General features: G+C 33.0%; 1 protein-coding gene across 4 annotated transcripts in view; it reads left to right on the forward strand.

Moving 5' to 3' along the window:
• The window catches only part of CRIM1 (cysteine rich transmembrane BMP regulator 1), a 227318-nt gene that overhangs the window by 113257 nt on the left and 90912 nt on the right, over positions 1 to 23149 (forward strand). For all 4 annotated transcript variants that reach the window (XM_051976136.1, XM_051976138.1, XM_051976137.1 and 1 more), the window contains exon 5: positions 21551 to 21672. In XM_051976136.1, coding sequence (XP_051832096.1) covers positions 21551 to 21672 — 122 coding nt within the window. The remainder of the gene's footprint in view (positions 1 to 21550; positions 21673 to 23149) is intronic.

Here is a 23149-nt window from a genome sequence, read left to right on the forward strand (position 1 = left end):
GATTAGTCAATAATCCACATTTCCTTATTTGGCAAATTTAAATGTATAAGCAGGATCTATTTCCTGTTATATCTTATTCTGCCATAAATGCATACCTTGGATTTGCTAATGTTATGCCAGCTAAACACAAGTCCTGACAAGTTCTCCCACCTAGAGAGTTCAGAGTTTTTACATTCAGGCCTAGTGACTTATATGTCAATTATTTGAAGATTGGCCCAGCAAAAATCAGGGCAGATTGACTCATCACCAGAAGGTATACAGCCATGTTAGAATTTTTTTCTTTAACCAGTACATGAGAACGATATACTTAGAGGGCTTGAGATCTTTCTCATTGAGTAAAGTATTTATGTCAAGAAAATCAATGAATGAAAGGAAGAAAAAAAGAAATTATTTAATAAATACTATGTGTAAAGCACACAGTCTCTGATCTGTCATTAGAAAGGTGAAATGAAAACACGAAGCTCATTTCTAATATATATGTAGATTTTTCATTATGGCTATGTACTTTTTTTTCTATAGCATCAGATCAATATTTTTTATTAATAATTTGTTTGAAATATTGATCTGTTTCATCATGTAAACTTCCCCATTCAGGCATGGTTACTGATTCCCTGTTATACTATAGGCAATCTAAATTCCTCTCCTTGACTCTAAAAGTCTTTTTTGCATGAGAGCCTTTCCTGATTTCTCTCACCAATATACCTCTACTAGTATCTATCCTTTCAAACTGACTTAGATTTAACTAATTTGCACATATTTGTATTTGTTGGCTTTATATTTATGCTATTCTCATTTACATTTTGTTTCCCCTATACAACGTAGGTTAATTGATTTAAGAACAGAAATTGCTTCATTCTTTGAACATTTTTCCCCTGGCACCTAGCATTATACCTGGTACATTGTTGATTGATTGATAATGATGGGTTCCTAGTCTCCCTATCAAAGCCTTATCTTCCACTATTTGTTGGCCAGAACTATTATAATTAGTCGGTCTTTTTAACTGTGTTTCCAAAATAGGCCATGCCTTCATCTTCTGACATCCAAACTTAATTTGTCTTTTAGGCTCATTATCACTTTCTCCTTCCTTCTATATACCTTTGTAGAGATTTCCCTCCATTCTTGTAGCATACATTAACTTGCCACTTCTAGATCAATTCTTAGAGTATTTTTCTTTCATACTTCTGATTTTGTCACTCATATATTACTTTGTATTTCATATTAGCTTTTCTCTGTGGTTGCACAAAGTGGTAGAATTTGCACATTTGAATGTTGTCTATTCAATTTTCCTCTCTGTTTAGTACAACTCTTTGTATTTTTTCCACATTTAAGAGGTCCTTATTGAATAAAGGAAGGGAAAAAATAGTATGAACCCCTCACAAATTGTCATAGATTCTCAGAGGTGGGAAGAACATAAGCAGCTAGGTGGCATGTATGTAGAGCTCTGGGCTAGATTCAGATCTAAGTTCAAATACTTCATGTACTTGCTGTGTGATCTTGGACAAGTCACTTAACTTCTAAGCAGGTTCCTGTCTATAAAATATACATAATAGCACCTGCCTCCCAAGATTATGTTGACAAATATGATTGTTATAAAGCACTTAGCACCATCCCTGGCACATAGTAGGCACTATATAAATTATTTTTTTCATGCATTTTTATTTCAGTTATTTTTATTATCCTTATCATTATAGAAATCACTCATTCCAAACTTATTATCTTATAGTTTAGGAAACTGTAGCCATAGAAGAAATATGACTTGGTCAATATGCAATAAATTAATGATAGAGCTGGATTCAGCCCCCAGGTTTTCTCACTATCAGTGTTACAGGTTTTCCACTACATTATACCAACACCCTAATACATAAGCCTGTTAGTGTTCAGACTAGTTTAGCATATTTTGCTGGATTTTATGGTACTTACAATTAGTTTACAGGCTTTTAGTTTGGCATCAAGCTAAGAACTCAAAGTGCATGGACAAATGAAAATTAATAGGATGAAACTTAGAGACTTCGCCCCTGATTCTTTAATTTAGTAAATTCACTTGTATATTATAAATTGTATAAAATATATGTATATATATTTTTAAAATAAATTTTATTAATGCCTTTTATAATATTATAGCCTTTTTTGAACATATTCCTAATACCTTCCCTCCAACTGTGCAACTAGGAATTAGACCTATAATAAAAAAAATTATTAGGTAAAAGCAAATGATTCCATGAATGTCTCCAGCATACATTTGCTTTATGAGCATGGGAAAGTCACTTAAGTTCTCAGTACCTCAGGCAGTTCACTTAAGTCTTAGTTAATAGAGGAGTTGTCAGTCTGCAGTGATTGAGAGAGTTTTTATACTCAGAGTTCTATATAACCAATGAAATACTAGTGTGGTATTTTTTCCACACTTTTTCCGAATGAAAAAATGGGAGACAGACAGACAAAGAATATATTATGCACATTTATATTATAAATGTGTGTAAATATGACTATACAATAAGATCTGAAATTCCTTTCACTTGGCATTATCTAATCCTCTGTTAGAAATACATGATTAGGATAGTGTAGAAATTTAGAGGCCTAAAAAAAAGTAACCAGGATGTTTAATTAAGGCATTATCATGTCATTGAAAGAGTACTGAATTTTGTATCGGAAAACCTGGGACTAAGTAGTTAAATGAAAAAGTGCAGGAAAAATGTGAAGGATCCTTTAGGATCTGACATATCTAAATCTTAAACTAATGTTGAACTAGCTTGAATACTAATAGACTTATTGATAGTATAACATAGGGGAAAAACCGTAACATTGACAGTGAAGAGTCCCTTAACATCTGTTAATTTTAGTTTTTTCATTTATAAAATGGTGATAAATGTACTTAGTTTTAGAGCTTGAAAGAACCTTAGAGATGAAGAAAACAAGGCACAAACTGATTAAATGACTTGCCTAGAATAACTACCCAACAAGTATTTTAGCCGAGATTTAATTCTAGGTCTTTCTTTCATGTTCTGAGCTATATCCACACAAAATCAAAATGAAACAGCTTTCTGATGCCTGCATATTGAAACTAAAAATCACAAATTAACACTTTTTATTTTATATTGCATTTTTATTTCTTTTTAAAAAACATTTCATAATTAGATTTTAAGCTCTTCACTCCTCTGAGTCCTAGGATTTTGATACTTCTGTTTTATACCTTAGTGCTTCTTCATAGCATTTTTATAAGGATCAAATGAGTAATTGTATTTGTAGCCATAATTATAATTCAGGTTGCCACAAAGTCTTAGCACATTTGAAACTTTTGATACCTTAAAATTTTACTATGATTTTGGAGTTACCCTGTATATCATTGTGAGTTTCCAAATAAAGAATTAAAAGAAAAGGAACTTTACACTAAGATTAGAAAATAGCAAAAATCTGTTTAAACTATAGATTATGATTGGTCAACAATAAAGTTTATAGGAGTATTTTCCTGAAGACTGCAAAAAAAAAAGAGAGAGAGAGAGAGAAAAGAAAAAGAAATTTTGCCCCCCGCCCCAACTATTCCCTCTTGCAGATATAAAGTAGATAAAATTCCCACTGTAAAAATTGCAGCTCACCTTTTGAGGTCCCTCCTAGTCCTATGATTTTGTGATTATCTACTTAGTCTTGTATATTTTGGAGCCTCTCCAACCCTCTTTCAACATTGTCTTAGCTGTTATTCTAATCACATAACAGCAACTCTTTCCATTCCTGTCTTATGACACCTCTAGGTTTCTCTAGCTGTCCTATGATCCCTCTAGATTTCTATTTCTTCTTTTCTTTACTTCTCATTTTTTCTTAGTAGCATAAAGTTAATTTTCTTTCTCTTTCGTGTACCCTGTATCTCAGCCAATTTCAAGCATTCATTTTTAAATACCAAATCATTACAATCTTTTCCTTGAATTCCTAGACATTCAGCTTATTTTCTCCTCCCATATCCTTATTTTCTCTTTATTTGTCTTTTGCTGAGTACTAAAATGTCTTGTGATATTCTATTGCAACCAATAACAAAATCTAGTAGAGAGGCAATTGGAGTTGGAGAGGAGTCTGTATGCTTTATAGGACTTTAACAAACCTAATTATTGGGGAAGAGGAAAAAATGAAAAATGTAGTGACACAGTGAATAGAATGTTGAATTTGGCGTCAGAAAAACTTGAATTCAAATCCAGCCTTAGATACTTAGGAGCTTTGTGACCTTGGAGAAGTCATTTAATCTTTGCTTATCTTGCTTTCCTCATCTGTAAAATGGGAATAACAATATGACCTCATGGCATTGTGGAACAAATCAAATGAGAAAATATTTGTAAAGCCCTTTGCAAGCCTTAAAAAGCACTGAATAAATGCTTTCAACTTTACCAACTTAGTAGTCATTTATATGTCCAGGAAAAAATGACATAAAATTATTTTAATGTTTGAGTATTTGTCCCAAACACTATTCTTTAATTGTAAGGAAAATAATAATGCCTCTCAATGTAAAAGATGTGGTACTGACATTTTGTAATACCAGAGATTTTTTTTAAGCTTAAGCCAAAATGTGTCTATATATCTGTTTTTAGATGGAAGGGGATCTTAGAGATCATCTTGTCCAAACCCACATTTTACAGAATAAGATAATGAAGTCCAGAGAGATAGTGATGATATTATCTAATATTTACATACCACTTACTATGTGCCAGGTGCTATGTTAAAGCCTTTACAATTATTATCTCATTCAATCCTCATTGATGCTTTTTATTTTATTTTATTTTTTTTACAGATGAGGAAATTGAGGCAGCTAGAGGTTAAGTGACTTGTGTAGAGTCACACAGCTAACATATGTATCAGGTCACATTTGAACTCAGATCTTCCTGATTCCAAGCCCAGCTCTTTCTCCCGGCAACTAAGAGACAGTTTGCCTGAGGTCACCAAAGTCATAAGTAGAAGAGCTAGAATTTGAACATGGGTTCTCTGATTCTAAATCTAGCACTCTTTCCATACTTTCTTTCAAAGAGATAGTTTTGGAATTTAAGTTTCTGATTCCATAAATCTAGATTCCTTAATTTCTAGATTCAAGGCATATCTTTTATACTCAAGTACAATTCAGGCAGCAATAGATAAGTTTCACTCTTCCATAGCAGCTGGTTTATACTTCTGTCTTTACTTACTAGTTGGTGATTTATTCTAGGACCAAAAATAGGATTTAGAGACCTTTGATCCTTACTTAAATATTAAAAAATTTTTTAATTGAATTAAAACATCAAACTATACTGAGGAGCTTAATTTTCTGTAGGCACAAAATATTCCTCCCAAAGCAGTGGCAATTTAAAAAAGAAAAAAACAACACACACACAAAACTTACACATTTCTTATATAGAAAATCTCCCTATTGAGATCTGATGCCTTCTGTAAGAAATGAATAAACCAGACAAAATGGAAAGTTAGGCCTAACCCATTCTCTGCTTTTAAGATTCCAGGATTTGACCCATGTTTTCCAACTGAAGTCTCCATAATAATCAATATTCATTCTAAATGTGCTCTTTCTCAAGAAGTAATTCCTGAGTTTAAAAGGAGATAGAGAAGCAGATCAGCTTTGAAATTAGCTTGTTTAATATAGTTTTTAAAAGATAAGCTGTGAAAGAGATTTTTAGTGTCATATACAATCCTCTTTTCCATTCTTTGTATAGGGAAATTTTCATTTTAACTGACACTTGTCAAATTCAGAATAACAAAAAATAAAATTATTATAAATAAACAAATGGGAGGGAGAAGCTATTCTCTACATCAAGATTAAGGAAGTCTTTCTAATGAACAAACTGAGCATTGTTTCAGACATAAGCCTTTTTTCCATACAAGCTTCATGCCCAAACGACCTCAACATAGTTTCTATAATTTTTCAACTGACCTTTTAGATCCAAAGTGGAAAGTTAAAATTTAGCTGCCAGAATAAAATCACTAAGCAGTAAAAACCTAGTATTCATATTTTACTTTCTTTTGATGTAACTATAATGCTGTTCTCATTTTCTGATTCCTACCAGTTTGGTAAAAATATCTTTTTATATTTTTTATAAGAGAATTGAATGAACATTTTAAGTAGTTTATAAGTTAACAACCATGTAACTTGGTGGCAATCCAATTCAACAGATGTTTATTAAACTGTTTAATATAAGAACAAAGCAAATGAATTATCACCCCCTGCCATAATGTATAGTCTATGATATGCAAAAATAATCAGTTTTAGGCCTAGTCTACTATATATTTGCTTGGTCAGCCTCTCACCAAATGGCAGTCATTGAGATCATTTTTTCAAATAGTGCTCAGTTTTCTGGAAGATTGGCATTAAGGAATTTACAGAGGCAAACTAGCTCTATTTGTAATCTTACTTAGTTTTAGAATGCCCTGGGGATATTAGGCTAGAGAAATTGGGTGGAGAATCTAGCCTAAGCCTAGGTTCAGTGTATCTAAAGAAAATGAGATAAATTCGGGGTAACTCATTCAAAGATATCCTCAGATCTTTCCTTTATTTCACTTCTATATCTAATAATTTCTCAAGTCTTGACAATTTTCCTCCACATCTCTCCTGTGTCCCTTCTCTCCACATCTCGTTTCATCCAGGAGCTGGACCCATCAGTTATACTTTCTCCTTTCCAAGATTACTTATTCCTTCTATCCTCCAAACAAGCATGTACAGGTATCCCCTATCCCTTGACTATCTTTTTAAGCTCATTTTCTTCCTTCAATTACTAAACTTCATTGAATCCACTGACTTGCTAATCATTCATTCAGACCTCAGTCCCTTACAATTTGACTTCTGGATCTTAGTTTCTCCTAGTTCTGTTGTTTTATCATCCTGAAATATATTTATCCAGCTCCCTTCTTTCCCCTGATTTCCTCTAGTTGGACCACCTGGACATTCTGATAGCACCTCAAATTCAGTATATCTAAAGCTGAACTCAGCGTCTTACTCCCTAGATCTATATTTCTTTGAAGTAGAGAATTCTCTATTTTTTTTTTTTAATTTTGTTACTGTTCTCCCCAGTCCCCCACCTCCAGCCTTGTGGCTGTCTGGAATTCTCTCCACTTCCATATCTTCCTCATAAACCTCAAGTTGGTAAGTCTTTTTGATTCTGCTTTGTATTATTTAACATCAGTCCTCTTACCAAATTCCTGCCTCTGTGCCTTCTGGCCCATTGGGCTTTGCCATTTGACATGCCAGTACTCTCTATGGATCTCTGGAACTTCCCATATACCTTGTAACTGAACCTGTCTTTACAAAAGATGGGTTTTTACAGAAGACCTTTACAGAAGGTCTCTCCCAGTCTGAAGGTTATCTCTTTGAGAGCAGGGTCTGTTTTGGTTTTCTCTTTCTATTCCTAAGACATAGCAGAATGCTTGACAAATAGCAAGTGCTTTTAATAATTAGTTTTTTTTATTCATTCATTTACTTATAAGCCCTCTACTCTAGTTAAAGAGTATCACCTAATATTATATCATCTTATTACCTGTCACCTGGCTTATTGTAATAGCTTCCTAATTGGATTTTTAGCCTATACCTTCTATCTAATGCATAATTTACAATATTTCTAAAATAATCTTTCTGATACAATGATGAATTAATAAAAAAAAGCATTTGTCAAGTGTTTAGTATGTCACTCTTCTAACCAAAATTTTACTAGTTGTATCTCTTATTTTACATTTAGGCCTCTGACTCTCTAACCTTACTTATATCTTTATTCCATCCACACTCCCATGCTAGCCCTTACCTAATCTCAGTTTTCTGTTCCCTACTTTTATATAGTTGTGCAAGCCATCCCTATTCCTATAATGTGCTCTTCCCTTATCTCAAACCATTAAAATTCTCTTTCTTCAAAGTCCAGGTAAAGTGACACCTCTTATATGAATCCCTCACACTACTTCCCCAACTTCATCTCCTTATCCTCACTAAAAATGTTTTTATCTTCTTGAACTATTCACAGAACATTTTGTAGGGATTTTTCAATGTTTTTCATCTTGTACTTATCTATAAACTTGTACATCCCTTTTAATGGGGCTGTAAGCGTCTCAAGAGAAAGAGTTCTGTCAACTTTCATCTTTATATCCAGTATGTCCAGTAAGTGTTATATAGTAAGTGTTTAAAAAAAATTTTTTTTGAATTCATGATTTAGGCCTGTAATCACTTTAGCTTTTAGGGATAAGGAGGAAATAGTATTTCAGATAAACAACCCTTTACCTCTGTAAACCTTTATCATGAGTCTACCTAGTTTATTTTTCATGGCTATAAACAGATGTCCCCATTTGTATTCTATAGGCTGAGCATTTCTTTTTTTATTATTTTCTTAAGAGAACGAGATTCTCCTTTGGAAATTAGATGATTTAGAATTATATTTCTTTGGAAATTAAATTCTCTAAATCTGCATTTCTTTGAATTCTCTATTTCTATTGATTTTGTTACATGTGGAAATTAGAACACAATTAGGTGTCCATTCAGTTGGTAAAAAGAACACCAAATTTCCAAAGATCTGAACTTATTAAATTTATTTCATGTTTCCTTTAAAATTAAATCAATTATATTCCAATATAGATTATCTAGTTTAATGGACTTCAGTTACATACAGAGATAGGTCCTGTAGTCAGCTGTTTTCTATTTTTAGTCAAAGGTATTCATATTGTGTAATGAATTTTTAGACAAGGCAGTTTTTTTAATGACATTCTTGCACAGATATCAAAGCAATATCAAAAACAGCAGTCAGTCCAGATGTGAAGTATATTGATCTTCTGGGCTGGCTGCAACAGCCTATTCTTATGCTTTTAGCAGAAGTCATCCTGTTCCCTATTGCTGTTATATGCCAAGCCTTCCTACCTCTTCCCCATCACCAAGTCACTTCAGCTCCTGGTACTCTCCTATAATCCTTTAGAATAGCACCAAACTAGTAACAATGGAGCATCTCTGTTTCTTACCCACAATAATTAAACTGAGGCATGACTGGGATGATATAAAATCTTCCCAATAAGAATTATTCTTATTTGGATTAATTTATATTAAATGGATTATTTATATTAAAAGAGTCTATATTAATAGAATTGGCAGCTAAGGAAAATTCAATCCAGTTGTTTGCTGGTAGAAATAAACTTAAATGAGTATTTACCATTTTCAGAAATTTAAAATGTGCTTTCTCTTGTATAGAATGCACTTCCTTAAGCCAAGTTCCCAAGTCTTTTCCTGGCCCCAATCTCTCTCTGACGAAGCAGTCTCATTTTCTTCCAGAATCTCTTTCCCAAACACTTATCTTTCATGCTTTGTGAGTCACCACCCTGAAACTCCCAAAATATTTTTTTTTTTTTAAATTAAACAGTAGAAAAATTTTGGAAACTTTTTCTTAGCTCCTTGGTAACGCAGAATCTCAAACTTCCGGATGGCAGAAATCCCCAGGGACCTTGCAGTTTAAATTCATATTCTCTCTCTCTCTCTCTCTCTCTCTCTCTCTCTCTCTCTCTCTCTCTCTCTCTCTCTCATTGTGTGTGTGTGTGTTCTACACACAGTATGTATAATATATAAGGCAGACTACAGTTCCTCTATCTTCTCTAAAATTGCTAAAGTAGGAACCTAGTTTCAAGATTCTATGGGTAGTGAAATGTACTAGAGTAATAACCAAGAGTCTTGGATTTTGCTCCTGATCATGGCAGTAACTTCTTGTATGAACTATATACTCAAGTGCTCTTGAGACAGTCTATTGAAATACTGTATTTCTTAGTTCTTCAAAATACTGTTTTTTAATTCTTCACATTGTTACTTCTTAGTGTGAGCCATTCTTAACAATAATTAAACAGCTCCTTGCTAGGACTTTAGCTTATAGTAAAGCTGTACCCTCTGTACCACTCAAGCAAGTTTTAGTTCCTTTATTCTTTCTTTATCTCTAGGGGTCTATGGAATTGATCTTTAAAAAGCAAAGAAAATAACTGCTCACTAGGTACAAAATTCCTTCTTTATGAAGGAAGGGAATCAACTGTACTATTTCCAAGGACATGAAGCTCCTGAATAAGGAGAAATGAAAAACTTAAGGAAGTTCAAGGTATTAGAAAATCAATATAGTTTAATTATTGGTGGGAAAAGAAGGTGGGGACAGGAAAAAATCACAAGAGAATATATAAACAAAGTTATGGTGAAGCACTTATCTTTTCTGTTTTTTTTTTTTTTCTTAAAAAAATTCTGAATAGATTAAATGGAAAAACATGTAAAGGAAATATTGGGTTAATGGTAAACAGGTTAAATCACTAACCAGAACTTAGAGAAGATCCTATATAGAATCCCAGTACCATGAAATGATGAATTATTTAATTTTGTAATTGTAAAAATGATCCTAAAAGAACAAAAGGTAAAGATTTAAAAGTCTATTTCTCCATGTATGGGTCTATCAGTTTTTCTGCACTGTGTGTGGTAGACTCATCTGTGTATCTTTGTGTATCCTTTCTCATTGTCTATTTTCTGTTTTTTGTGTTGCTGCTCTATCACTTTGCATATACCTTTATCTTTCTCTGTTTTTGTCCTATTTCTGAATTCTTTATTTATGTCTTTCTTTTTATCTCTCTGTATCTGCTTCTATATCTGTTCATTTTACACTTTCACTATCTCTACCTGAAGGTTTAAACAAAAAATAATTTGTTCTGTTTGTTGCAAAGAATTGCATATTTTCTGTTCCTAATTCAAAAAGTGAATAGAACAATTTGCACATATATGTATATATACATATACTTATGCAGGTACGTATTGTGTATGTGCGTATACATATATACATATATCTTTTAATATATATAATATTTGACTTTTTACCTCATGTGTCCATGACCTTCAGATAGGAAAAAAAGACCTTCTCACTCCTGATATGGGATATGCGATATCATATATGATATGTTAATAGCTCAAAATTACAGAGGAATTATCCAATGTATCTTGAAGAAAACGTGAGATCTGAATACCATGACAGTATTGAAATCAAGAATTTTTATCATTCCATTTTCCTATATTACATCTGGATACCTTTACTTGAATTTTTCAAGGTGAAGACTTCCTTGTACATTTGGAGGATGCTTACTCCCTAATCCTGATTTTGCATTTTATTTCTCTACTGATAAAATTCATGAAGTTAGAACTCAACTAATGCCATGGCAATGGAATTATAGAAAGTGAATTACAAATGCACTCTTTTGTGTGGACAGATACAGGTAATCAGGTAAGGAGAGACACTAGAATTTTAGTAGTGGAATTCATACTTTAAAACTTAGCCTTCCATACTCCAGGTCCAATGCAGGGCAGTGGAATGGTACCTAGTCCATTATGCAACCATTGCTGCCCTTCAGAAGAGTCAGGTGAATATAATTTACTGTGCTTTAAAGTTTAAAATTTATATAAATGACCCCATTCGATTCTTAAAACAATTCTATGAGTTAAAATGCTACAATATTATCCTCATTTTACTAATGAGGAAAATGAGCCCCAGCAAGTGCTAAGTGCTAAGTGATTTGGACATATCCATTTAGCTAATAATTGTGAGAGGTAGGATTTGAACCTGGGGCTTCATTAAGCTGCCTGTATAATTCTTGGTCTGGCCTAAACTTGTCTAACTACTCATTTATACTGGGTAAAATGGGTAAATATGGTACAATTATCATGATGTTATATCTCTTGAGAAGCAAAATATAGTAATAGGAGCAAAACAAATTCAAGAAAAGTAGCAATTAACACTGAAAAGTTTTAATTACTTTTCAGACCATGACTTAGGAAATCAGATAAGCATAATAGTCAGTTATACCTCTAATCATCACAGTAATACCTTAGGGTCATATAGTATTTTTTCTTCCCAAGAATGCAGTGTAGTTTTCTTTCCCCCTACCACATTTGTCACATTCCTTTTGCATATGTCATAACAGTTGTACTCAGGTTACTGTGAGGGTTCTGTTTATTAATTTACTTGCACTTAGGGAGGTTAAGCTTTGTTTTCTAAAGTAGTCCTAGGCTATATCTCTAACTCAAGCCAGCTATCATGCAAATATGAGCTTCTGGGTGGGGGAGCTATGGATCAAAACAAATCCATCACCACAAGTGGAAAAAATAACTCAAGGCAAATAGTCTCCTGGTTGTGGGTCTACAGTATCATCATAAAGGACTATCCTTGCTTTCTTCTTTGAGGTAGTATATTTTTAAGTTCTTGGGATCATCAAATAGTATTTATTACAGACTCGTGCACATAACACTATGCTAGGAATTTAATTTGCCTTGTATCATATCTTACCAAGCTAACCAGCTTCAATTGCTCCATGACTATTTATTTATATAGGAATTCTATCACCTTGGAGTTCAAAATGCCTATGAAATCTTAGGTCCAATTCCCATGCTTACCCCTATCTCAAGTTTAAAATATAATAATCAATTAGTAATGTATCTGCTTCTAGGCCACAAAGATTTGTAATTTTTAAAACATTTTATTATCAGGGTCCATCTATTTCTCAAATCCAAATCATTGTTTTCCTCTAAATTTTAACAGGAATAATAAAACCTGACAGTTATCAGATAATGAGTTCACATTTTTCTTAAGGAAAAATGAATGAAATTTAAGTTTATAGTATATAAACTATGAGTTAGATGAAAGTAAATTCAAAATATGGCATCAAGATTTCATTTTGTTTGTAAAAGCCTTCAAAGGATTTTTAAAGTCTTTCTTAAAAGTGAGGAGAAAATGATCATTTGGCTCTATCTCCATCCTCATAGGTTACCAATTTTAGTCCAAGAGGAAAACAATTTATGACGCTTTCTCTAAAAAAAAAAAAAAAAAAAAAAAACTGTCATTAAAAATGTACCTATCTTCAGGGCTTATAATTTTAAAGCTAAGTAACTATAAAAGTTACAAGTTTTAATAGGATCTGAACAAAAGGGTAGAAAACCTACCTTCTTCCTGGAAAAAAAGCCTTTACTTAGTTGAGATGAATTCTCTTGCACAGCTAGATCATTTGATTTGGTGATTTTCTACTTAGATGTGTTGAACACTCATACTTCTAGAAAATTTGATCCTTACTTACTCTTTGGCATTGAATTGATATGAACATTTGGTATTATTTTATATTTGATGTAGTTATAATGAATTTATTGTTTCAGCATGGAGGAGAGAACAGAGAAAAAAGTGTTTATGGTATTAGGTACAATGCACTCCACAACATCAAAATACAAAATAGCATCAGTTCTGTAGGGCTAGTTGATGTCTATTTACACAGTATGGCAGTAGAAGGGGAAAAAAAAGGATAAAAGTCACTAAGGATCTTAAAGTTCTTAGAATGTCTGTTTGATGTTGTGTAGTCACTTTCAGTTTTGTCCAACTCTTTGTGACCCCTTTTGAGGTTTACTTGGAAAAAATACTGGAGTTGTTTTCCATTCCTTTCTTTATCTCATTTTACAGATGAGGAAATTGAAGAATACAGGGATAAGTTCTATGCCCAAAGTTATACTGCTAGTAAGTGTCTATGGCTAGATTTGAAATTGGGTCTTTCAGACTCCAAACTCTACTGTACTTCCCACTGCCCTAGAATGCCTACAAACATTAATTTAACTTTTGGTTCTGTGAAGTGCTTTTGGCACCCCAAATAGGTAGGTCTTTTTTAGGCACTTAACTGAGTATAGATTATAATGTAAAATAATATTTTCAACTATATCAACTCATAAAGACCCTATATTTAATTGTGGAAGGTTTATGGTCTGTGTCTGTAAAAGGAGAATCCACACTGACACAATTACACATCTTATAAGTATTGCCTGTGATTGTGAAATCTTTGTCTAAAGAATGCAGCACTCCTGGAAGAACTGAACAATGTCCATATGACATTATCCATATAAATAAAGCCAAAAAAGGTATATAGGTTATATCTAAACAAAAGAATCGCAACAGTTCTTTGAGAAGCATTTGGAGACATACATAAAATTCACTTAATTGTGTGCTCAAAAGGAACAAGAAGCACTTGATCATCTTTCCTGGCTGTTCTCATGATAAGTATAGGCAAAATTGCTACTTTGAAAATAGTTACAGCTTATGTATCAATGAAATTGATAATGGATGATACAATGAAATTAAAAACTCTGAGGAACTTGACACGATTCTCCAAAATAAAACTAGGAGATGTTGGGGTGCGAAGATAGAAAGAAAGAAAGAAAAAAAGATAGATAGATGATAGATAGATTACACATAGATGTCAAGCTATTCAAAGACTTCAATGGGAAAATGAGGACAATGAAAAGACAACAAAATATTTTGAAAAATAGAATTCAGAGTTAAGAAGTGGACAAAGGTCAAAGATTTATTGATTAGAAACATGTTTTACATGTTCCTCTTAGTATTAATGGATTTTTAAAACATCGTTCTCATTTTTCAGGAATTACCATCTTCTATACTTACCCTCCCTCTGCATGGAACTCTTCCTTGTAACAAAGGATAGTTACACAAAAGAAATCAATACATTGGCTATATCACACCTGTGCCTGATTCTACCCCAGTGGTCCACAACCTTTTTGCCAATTCAGAAGTGGTCATTGGATTGATTATAGTCCCAGTATCTTTATGAATAGTCACATCAAGGAAAGGGTCAAAAGCAGTGAAGAGCACAGAAAGTGAAATTGGCTGTACATTTACATAAATGAAATGACTGATTGCTGATGTGAGAATAATGTTCTGAAAGACTTGTCCTTGTGTAGTTAAACTGATTAGAGTAAAAGTAAAAATTAACCCTGAATTATAATAAAGTTGAAAAGATCCTGTATGAAATTATATACACTTTATCCTGACCAATGAAAATGGAAAGTAGATAAAAACAAATAAATTGATTATCGATATTACTTAAAAAATTTTAATCAATATAAAACATTCACTTTAACAGAGATGATAAAAGAATCTAGAAACTGCTATCAAACACCCACAAAATGAAAAAATATGGCAGTCAAGGGCAGTATTACTTTTGAACACAAATTTATTTATATAACAGTGGAATGTGATAAAAATTATGAACAGTGTCATGTCATAGATTAGCAAGAAACACAATGGAAGGGGAAAGACCTCTATTGAAAGGTTGGCATGAGACATAATTTTAAAGGTGCCAAGGGATTAATTTTCAAAACATCTCCAAGTAAAAATTATAAAAAGTAGAAAAGATAAAAAACTTTATTGTTACTCAAATAAGATATCAATAATTGCCACTCCATGTTGCCTAATCTCTCTTCTCTAAAATATCTTTATGAAAATGGTCACTTTATGATCAAATGTATCCTTGATAAAAATATGTGAAAAGAATAAGATGGCTTTTGTAGGTGCATCTCTACAATACACTACATATTTATTGTCAAACAGCTGACTGAAAGTTATTAAAAATTTTTAAATACTTCTGTTTATTACTTATTAATTTTTAAAAAGCATATAAGCTCTAAACAATATGCAGCCTTACAGGCTCTCTCCAATTGAGTATTTCCTTTTAATATTATTGAAGATCTTTTATAAGTACTACCACAGAGATAATATTATTTAATGATATTTGCATTTCAGTTATCAAAGAAAACATAAAACAAATGTATCTTCACCAGATATTTTCTCTTTGCCATGAAGGACCTACAAAAAGTGAAATTCTTTATATGCTTATATTCCTCAAGTATTCATTTCTATTTGAGTTTGACATCATTGGCCTTGATTATGTCATGCGGCCATAAATGGATGAGCTTCTTATGTATTTTATACTGTCACTTAAGAAAGACTGTAAGCTAGGCTTAGCACTGAAGAAAAGGAAGGTTAAAAAAATTTGATTGTATTACATTTGAAAAGTCATTTAGTACCTTCATGTTCCCAAAGCTGCTTCTTGTGATACATGTAAGTCTTTGTAAAAACCAGTATTCTCCCAGACACCATGTGGCTGTGACTTGTTAAATACCATGATCACAGAAGGATCTATATTGCAAATGATCCAAAATAAACATGGAAAAACTGGCTATAAGTAGAATACAGCATATTACCAATAATCATTTAAAAGCAAGAGGTAGCATAAAATATCTTCAAGATTTTTTTATATCTTGAAAATCAGTGGGCGTGTCATGTATTCTTTTTCCCCCCGAGTATCTAAGAAATATTGAAATTGGTAACAGAAGTGTTCCAGGGGACTAAAAAGATTTTCTATGGAGGATTTTTGGAAGGATGTTAATAGAAATCTTGAAGAATGAAAAAGTGTGAATGGATTGTGAATTTTATCAAGCTGAGTAGTAACCACATTGAGATTACAGATCCAGCAAGTCCTCATTGCTTGTTTGTTTGGTTCTTTTGAGAAATATTGTAAGCAGACAAAAATATAATTTATTTTTATCTTGACATTTCACATGTTATATAGAATTCCTTACCTTAGGTATTGGCAGATTTTAGAGGAATGATCAATGTTCTGATTTTAAAACCTCATTATTTTCTGGGATTGATGTCAATATTCCTTCCACTACACAGATTCCAACTCTTTCAGATGTCACTATTTGGATTCTATGAGTGGCTTTTTTTTTGGAGAAAAAAAAAAAAAGGCATTTATTGGTGAGCAACCCCTTAGTAAGAAGCCTCTCAGGAATAAAATACATTATCAGATCTATATTTTAAGCTTTTCTGGCTTGATGTAAGATTTGCTAGAGTTTGCATTTCACCGACATTGTCTTTGTGAACCCATGAGCCTCCACACTACTATGAGATACCAGAATAGGCTAATTTATGCAAATTAGAAATAACAATTTGTTATATGCCTTAAGGCAGAAAACTAAACCAGATGATTTCTTGGAGTTCACTTGTAGCTCTAAAATGTGTGATTCTATTGGCTGGACTCTTGTTTCAGCCCTAAATAGGAAGCTGTATGTAAGATCATTGTGGTAAAAGCTGTCAGTCTACAACCAGAATTAATATATGAAGATAACTACATCTAATCTCTGATTTATAAATTCTATGCTTTTATTATTATTATTATTATTCAGTCATCTTGGGATTTTCTTGACAAAGATACTTGGAGGAGTTTGCATTTCCTTTCCCAGCTCATTTTATAGATGAGGAAACTGAGGTAAAAGGGATTAATGTCCAGAGATTTACATCTAGTGTGGGAGGTTAGATTTGAACTCGGCTGCTCCTGACTCTAGACCTGGCACTCTGTTCAATGTGCACCTGGCTGCCATAGTACACACTATTGGGTAGGAATACACTGATACCGGATTAATCTTGATATTCGAGTCTGATTGTCATTTCTTCCCTCAGAGTTCTTCAGTGCCTTCCCATTGCCCACCAAATAAAGTCCGGACTCTGTCCTAACATTCAAGGGTCTTCATGAGCTAGTCCCAGCCTACCTCATTTAACTTCCCCCTTTACTACCTTTCTACTCCATGTGAACTAGACTAATTTATGTTTTCTGACTATGTATTATTTAGTTCATGCTGCTCCCTTCTTTCTACAATGATCCTCCCACCTTCTCTGCTCACTGAAATCATACCTATCTTTCGGTTTCCAGCTGTAAAACCACCTCATCCCTAAGGTATTCTCTGATACCACAACTGAAAGTGAGCAAGCTCTTCTTTTGGATTTCCATAGCCCTTTCTTCCTTTTTTTTCTTTTTTACGACCTTTATGTATTACCTAGCATTACATTTAACATTGCTACCTAGTATTATATTTAATAGTGTTTTATCTCCTGGTAAAGTTCTTAAAGTAGAACTGTTTGGGCCTTTATGAAACTGCCACAGTCCATTTGTCCATGGAAATTATTTAGTAGATGTTTGTTGAATGAGTATCAGCTATGAAGATGGCTTTAAAAACCAAATCTTTTTGCCTATCTGGGGCTATTTAAATATTCTCCAAAGGGGGAAGATATAGGAAAGTAGTAAGGAGAAAAATATGTACTTCTCTACTCAGCTGAAAAATAGTCCCCAAAGTGACAGATGGAAAAGTTTGGATGATTCCTAGCAGTTGGGTTATTAAGCCATCAAAGATTTCAAATATTCACTGAACTTATAAAAATTATTTGTAAAATAATATCCTAATCAGTTCTCTTCTAGATGCAGATATGATTACATTTTATAATTATTTTAATATGAAATATTGATTGGTCAACACCTGACTAATGACAATATTAGTGGTTTCATTTTTCTGGCAAAATGAAATACAACTTCTCATTTAAAATTAAAAGGCTAGAAGTCCTTCCTGGCATGCTATTTCATATTAGCATCTATTCTTTGAGATAATAAATTCTGTTATAATTATTAATACTCAAGATTTTTGGATAGAAAGTACATCTTTTTTAATTATTATTATAGTTCCTACAGTAGTATATTATGTTGGATTCTGAATTTGGAATCATACTAATCTGGGTTCAGATCCTGATGTTGACTCTTGATAGCTATGTGACCATGGGCAGTCACTTAAAATCTTTGAGTTCTAGTTCCCTCATCAGTAAGATGGGGAACACAAATAGACTCTTCCTCACATCTCAAGATTGTTGTAAGATTCTGATGAGATGCTGTATATAAAACACACTGGAAACTTTAAAGCATAGCATAATTCTTGGTTGTTATTATTGTTGTTAATAGGTTCCATTTAGCAGATCCTTATGAAATGTATGTCTGGATCATAAAAATAAAAAACCTGGAAAATATAATTGCTGAGCTATCTTTAAAAGAATATGGCAAATAGGAGTGGTGTGGCAGGACAGGAGAAAGACAAATACTGGCTCATTTCCTGGCAAAACACCTAGAATGAATTATGAGTGAAATAATTATTAAACATATATGACAGAAAATATTGATCAGGAAGAACTAGTATAGATTCATCAAGAACAAGTCATGACAAATGAACTTCATTACTAGACCTATAGATTAGGAGAATATCATCAATATAGTTTACCCAGATTTTATCAAAACATTTGGCAGAGACTTTCATATTATCCTTATAAACAGAATGGAGGAGTTTGCAGTAGATTATTGTTCAGTTTTGTGTGTTCAGAACTGGTTGAATGACCAAACCTATTGAGTAGTCCTGAATGGTTGTCAGTTTGTCATTTGTCAAAATGCTCATTTAGAAAGAGATCTCTAATCGAGTTTCCCAAGAATTTGTTCTTGGCCCTGTGTGTGACCTGGATAAAAGCATGGATGTAATGCTTATCAAATCCACCAATGACATAAAGCAAGAAGGAATAGCTCATATTTTAAATTGTAGAATCAAGGTTTAAATTTTTTTAACATTCTAGAATCAAGGAATCTGTCTAGAGTAATGTAAAAAAAATTAATATATAGTCATCAAAAATGAGATTGAAATAAAATTTGCAATTATAAGATTGGGAAGACTTGACTATGTAAAAGTTCAACTCAAAAAGATCTGAGAGTCATTATGAACTGCAAACTCGATGTCATCGAACTGTGATACGGCAGCCAAAGAAGCGAATGCTTTCTTAGGCTACATTCAGAAAGGCATGGTAATCAATTTTTGGTAGATGTTAATCAAATGTAATTTCATCCTAATGTTCAGTTAGTTTGGTGGCACATTTTAGGACAGATGTTGAAGAGGTGGAGAAGGCCCAAAGAAGAGTAAATAGGATGGAGAAGAGCTTCAAGTTCATGTCATAGAATGATTAAAGGAACTGGAATATTTAACATAAAGAAAGCAAAATTTAGAGACCTGAGAGTCATTCTCAGATTTTTGAAAGGATATCTTGTAAAACTTGGCACCAACAGGAAACACTAGGGACTATGCATAGTAGCTTCTGAAGAGGCTTTGGGCTTGATTTGAGGAGAAAGGCCTTAGCACTTTGAGCTGTCCAAAGAAAATATGGGCTTCTCCCTCACTGAAGACAAGGAAGTCTTCAGACAAAAGCTTGGATAGGTTGTAGTTCTTGTTTTTCCAATATAGGTAGAACTAGATGAGCCCTGTCTACTTAAAAGTTCTAAGAGCCTTTGATCTTTTTAGTCAAATTTTCTATTAAATTAATTGGTGCTGTTTGATAATTTGCCCTTTATATAGAGAATCTGAGAATGTCCATTGAAGAATATTTAAAAAACTTTAAATATTAGTGAAGAGACAATATGTCCCGCATAGTAAAGGAATTCTCACATTTAGTCTAAAAGAAAAGTCAAGTACAGTCAAGTACATTTCCTGCCTTCAAGTATTTGAAGGATTGTCATATAGAAGAGGGATTAAAGTTGTTCTTTTAAGCCAAGAGAGCAAAAATAAAACCAATGGATAGAAATCTAGGTTTATTGTAAAAAGCTATTTCCAGTGCCACGTTGGGAGGTATCAGGCTTCCTTTAACTGGAAATTTTCCCATGCTATAGGCTGGGTTTGTGCTTGAGACATTATGTAAGGAAATACACTTTTTCTTTGTTTACTAACTTTTTGAATACTTGTTGATTTTTTTATATGCTTAATTAATGTTTAGCTACAAGTCAGGAGTTAAGAACAAGAACCAAAAAGAATGCTAGGTTGAACCTCAATTCTTTAAACATTCATATATATACATAAAATGTAATATGTGGATATATTATCATGCAATATCATCTTATTTATCTATAAGCTGATAAACTGAAGAACTTGAATTGAGATTATTTATTTAGATTTTAACTATCCAGAAAGTAGCTAAGAAATTAGAAGTAAACAAAAACAACAGAAAACCCCTGGGCAGTCAAAATAGTTATACAACCCATGAAGTTTGTACATTTTATCCTTAGGAGAGTTTCCTAGGTCTTCACTAAGAAGTTTGATTACTATTACTTAAGGCATAGGGTAGAAAAATCTTAGTTTTGTGATTTTCCAAACAGATTTTAAAATTAGAAAAAGCAGGTGCATTGGCAATGGCAAAGGAATGGATAGAAGGTAAGCAATGTGGCACAAGGGAATATTAGACTTGGCGTCAGGAGAGCTGAGTTGAAATCTTAGCTCTGACCTTAATTACATGTGTGGTTCTCTGGGCAAGTCACTTAACTTTGAGCTTCAGTCCTCTTAGCCACAAGATGGGAATATTAATGCTTTCACTATTTACCTCATTGGGTTGTTGGTAGAAGATTTTGTCAACTTTAAAGCACTACATATAATTAAAAGATATTGAGGGCCGTTTAGTGTAGTGACAAACACACTAAGCATATCCGTCATCCTTATGAGGTCTCAGCATATTATCATATAGGGCATGTTTATAGTCATAAACTAATAAAAAAATAAAATAATGAAGTTCAGAAACAACTCAATTTAAGAAGTTGTTGATGCACTTAGTACATTTTGCCAAAGATGCCCTACCAAAATGGTTAAAAAAGTGTTTTTTTTTTCTTTTCCTTTTTTTTTTTTAAACCCATGGGTGCTTAATGGGACAAGCTCACATACTTGTACCCGCTGATGTGGAATATCTTATTCACCACAATGCAAGATAAATGTGGCGTCACTGTTCAGAGCTGACATAAGGGCTGATTTAGCCAGCACCACGGCTACTTGCAGTTCCCCAAACTTTGATTTCATTTATTCATGGGATTTCCCCTCCTTTTTCTTTGGTTTCAGATGCGAATGTCTTTCTGGCTTATGTGGTTTCCCTATGTGTGAGGTGGGATCCATCCCCCGCATAGTCTCACGTGGAGACGGAACTCCTGGAAAATGCTGTGATGTCTTTGAATGTGTTAATGGTATGTGGAGTTTATTTTGTTCATGGAGACTACTATGATTTTTTTGAGTGTGTGTGAGAGGAGATGGGAGGATTAAACTTGTCTAGGTCAGATTTTTTAGAAAATTAGGAAACAGTCTTATAAAACTAGGTCACTGTTAATATATTAGGATGTAGTTAAAATATTGTAGTAGGATAATGTAAATTAGGGGGAAATCACCTTTTGTAAGTCAGAAATGAAAATTTTTGAAATGTAAAATATGATGACATATTGCAGTCATTCTCTGCTGTTTTAAAATTTCAGTTTCACAGATTTTGAGGAAAAAATGTCTTGGAATTTTTTACCATATTTTTTTTTCTTCATTTAAACATCTATTATAATTCCCATTATTGTCAGTGCATGATGTTTACAAATAAGAATAGGACTAGAACCTCAGACACTTGAATCAGAAACACATTGGTTTGGTGTATTTGAGTTGCTGCAGGTGTAACAAGGGCATTTTTCCCTGTAGCATTCCTTTTCGTAGTATGCTCTCTGCTTCCAGTGAAATGTGGAGAGACAGAAAATTCTTAGGACCACAGACTTAGAGTTAGAAGGACCCTTGGAAGTCATCTAAACCAAATTCCTTATTTTACAAATGATGAAATTGAGGCTTAGAAATCTTAAGTGACTTGCCTATATCACACTTCTAGTATACGAAGCAGAAATTGAATTCAGATCCTCATAACTCCTAAGTTCAGTGCTATCTACTACTGTCATACATGCAAAATTCCTTAAAAATAGGTCATCCCTTTCTCTCATGATTTCTGGGGGGAAGTGGTGCCTGCTGTTTGAGAGTCAAGATCCAGGGTTTGGAAATATGACATTTATCAGATTTAGGGGCTTTCGTCTTGTTTTGTTTGTAATTTCATCAGCATGAAAAATTTTTGTTTTGAAACTCCCATCCACAGATGCAAATTACCAACTAATTTGTAAATCATATTTTTTGAGAGTTACTTTTGACTCAGAGAGGTTAAGTGATTTTCCCCAGAGTTACATAGCTAGTATGTGTAAGAGGTAGGATTTGAACCCTAATCTTCTTTTTGGGCAAATTGTCCCTCTGTTATGCTGTTTCATAATACCTCACACATATTAAGTGTTTAATAAATGTCTTGATTTGACTTGATTTACCTGTTATATGTGAAGAGACAAAACTGCAACACATTTCAACAGACAGATAAATTAATAATGTCAAATATAAATTAATTTTAGGCAGCATTGTCTGTTAACATTTAGACCAATTATACCTTTTTATACAAGAGGCATGGGAAAGAATTGGGATAAATGTGTGAATTGTAATAGAAACTTTTTCCAGTATTGGTCATAAAAATATAGCCATCCTGAAGCTTCCTGGACTGGGGAGAATGTACATCCAAAGTTTTGTTTTGTTTTGGCTGGTGACTGAATGCAAAGCTGTTTTTAAGTTGTAGATATTCAGACCTCTATATGCTTCTGTACT

Source organism: Antechinus flavipes, chromosome 2, assembly GCF_016432865.1.
Source record: "Antechinus flavipes isolate AdamAnt ecotype Samford, QLD, Australia chromosome 2, AdamAnt_v2, whole genome shotgun sequence".
Lineage (NCBI taxonomy): Eukaryota > Metazoa > Chordata > Mammalia > Dasyuromorphia > Dasyuridae > Antechinus > Antechinus flavipes.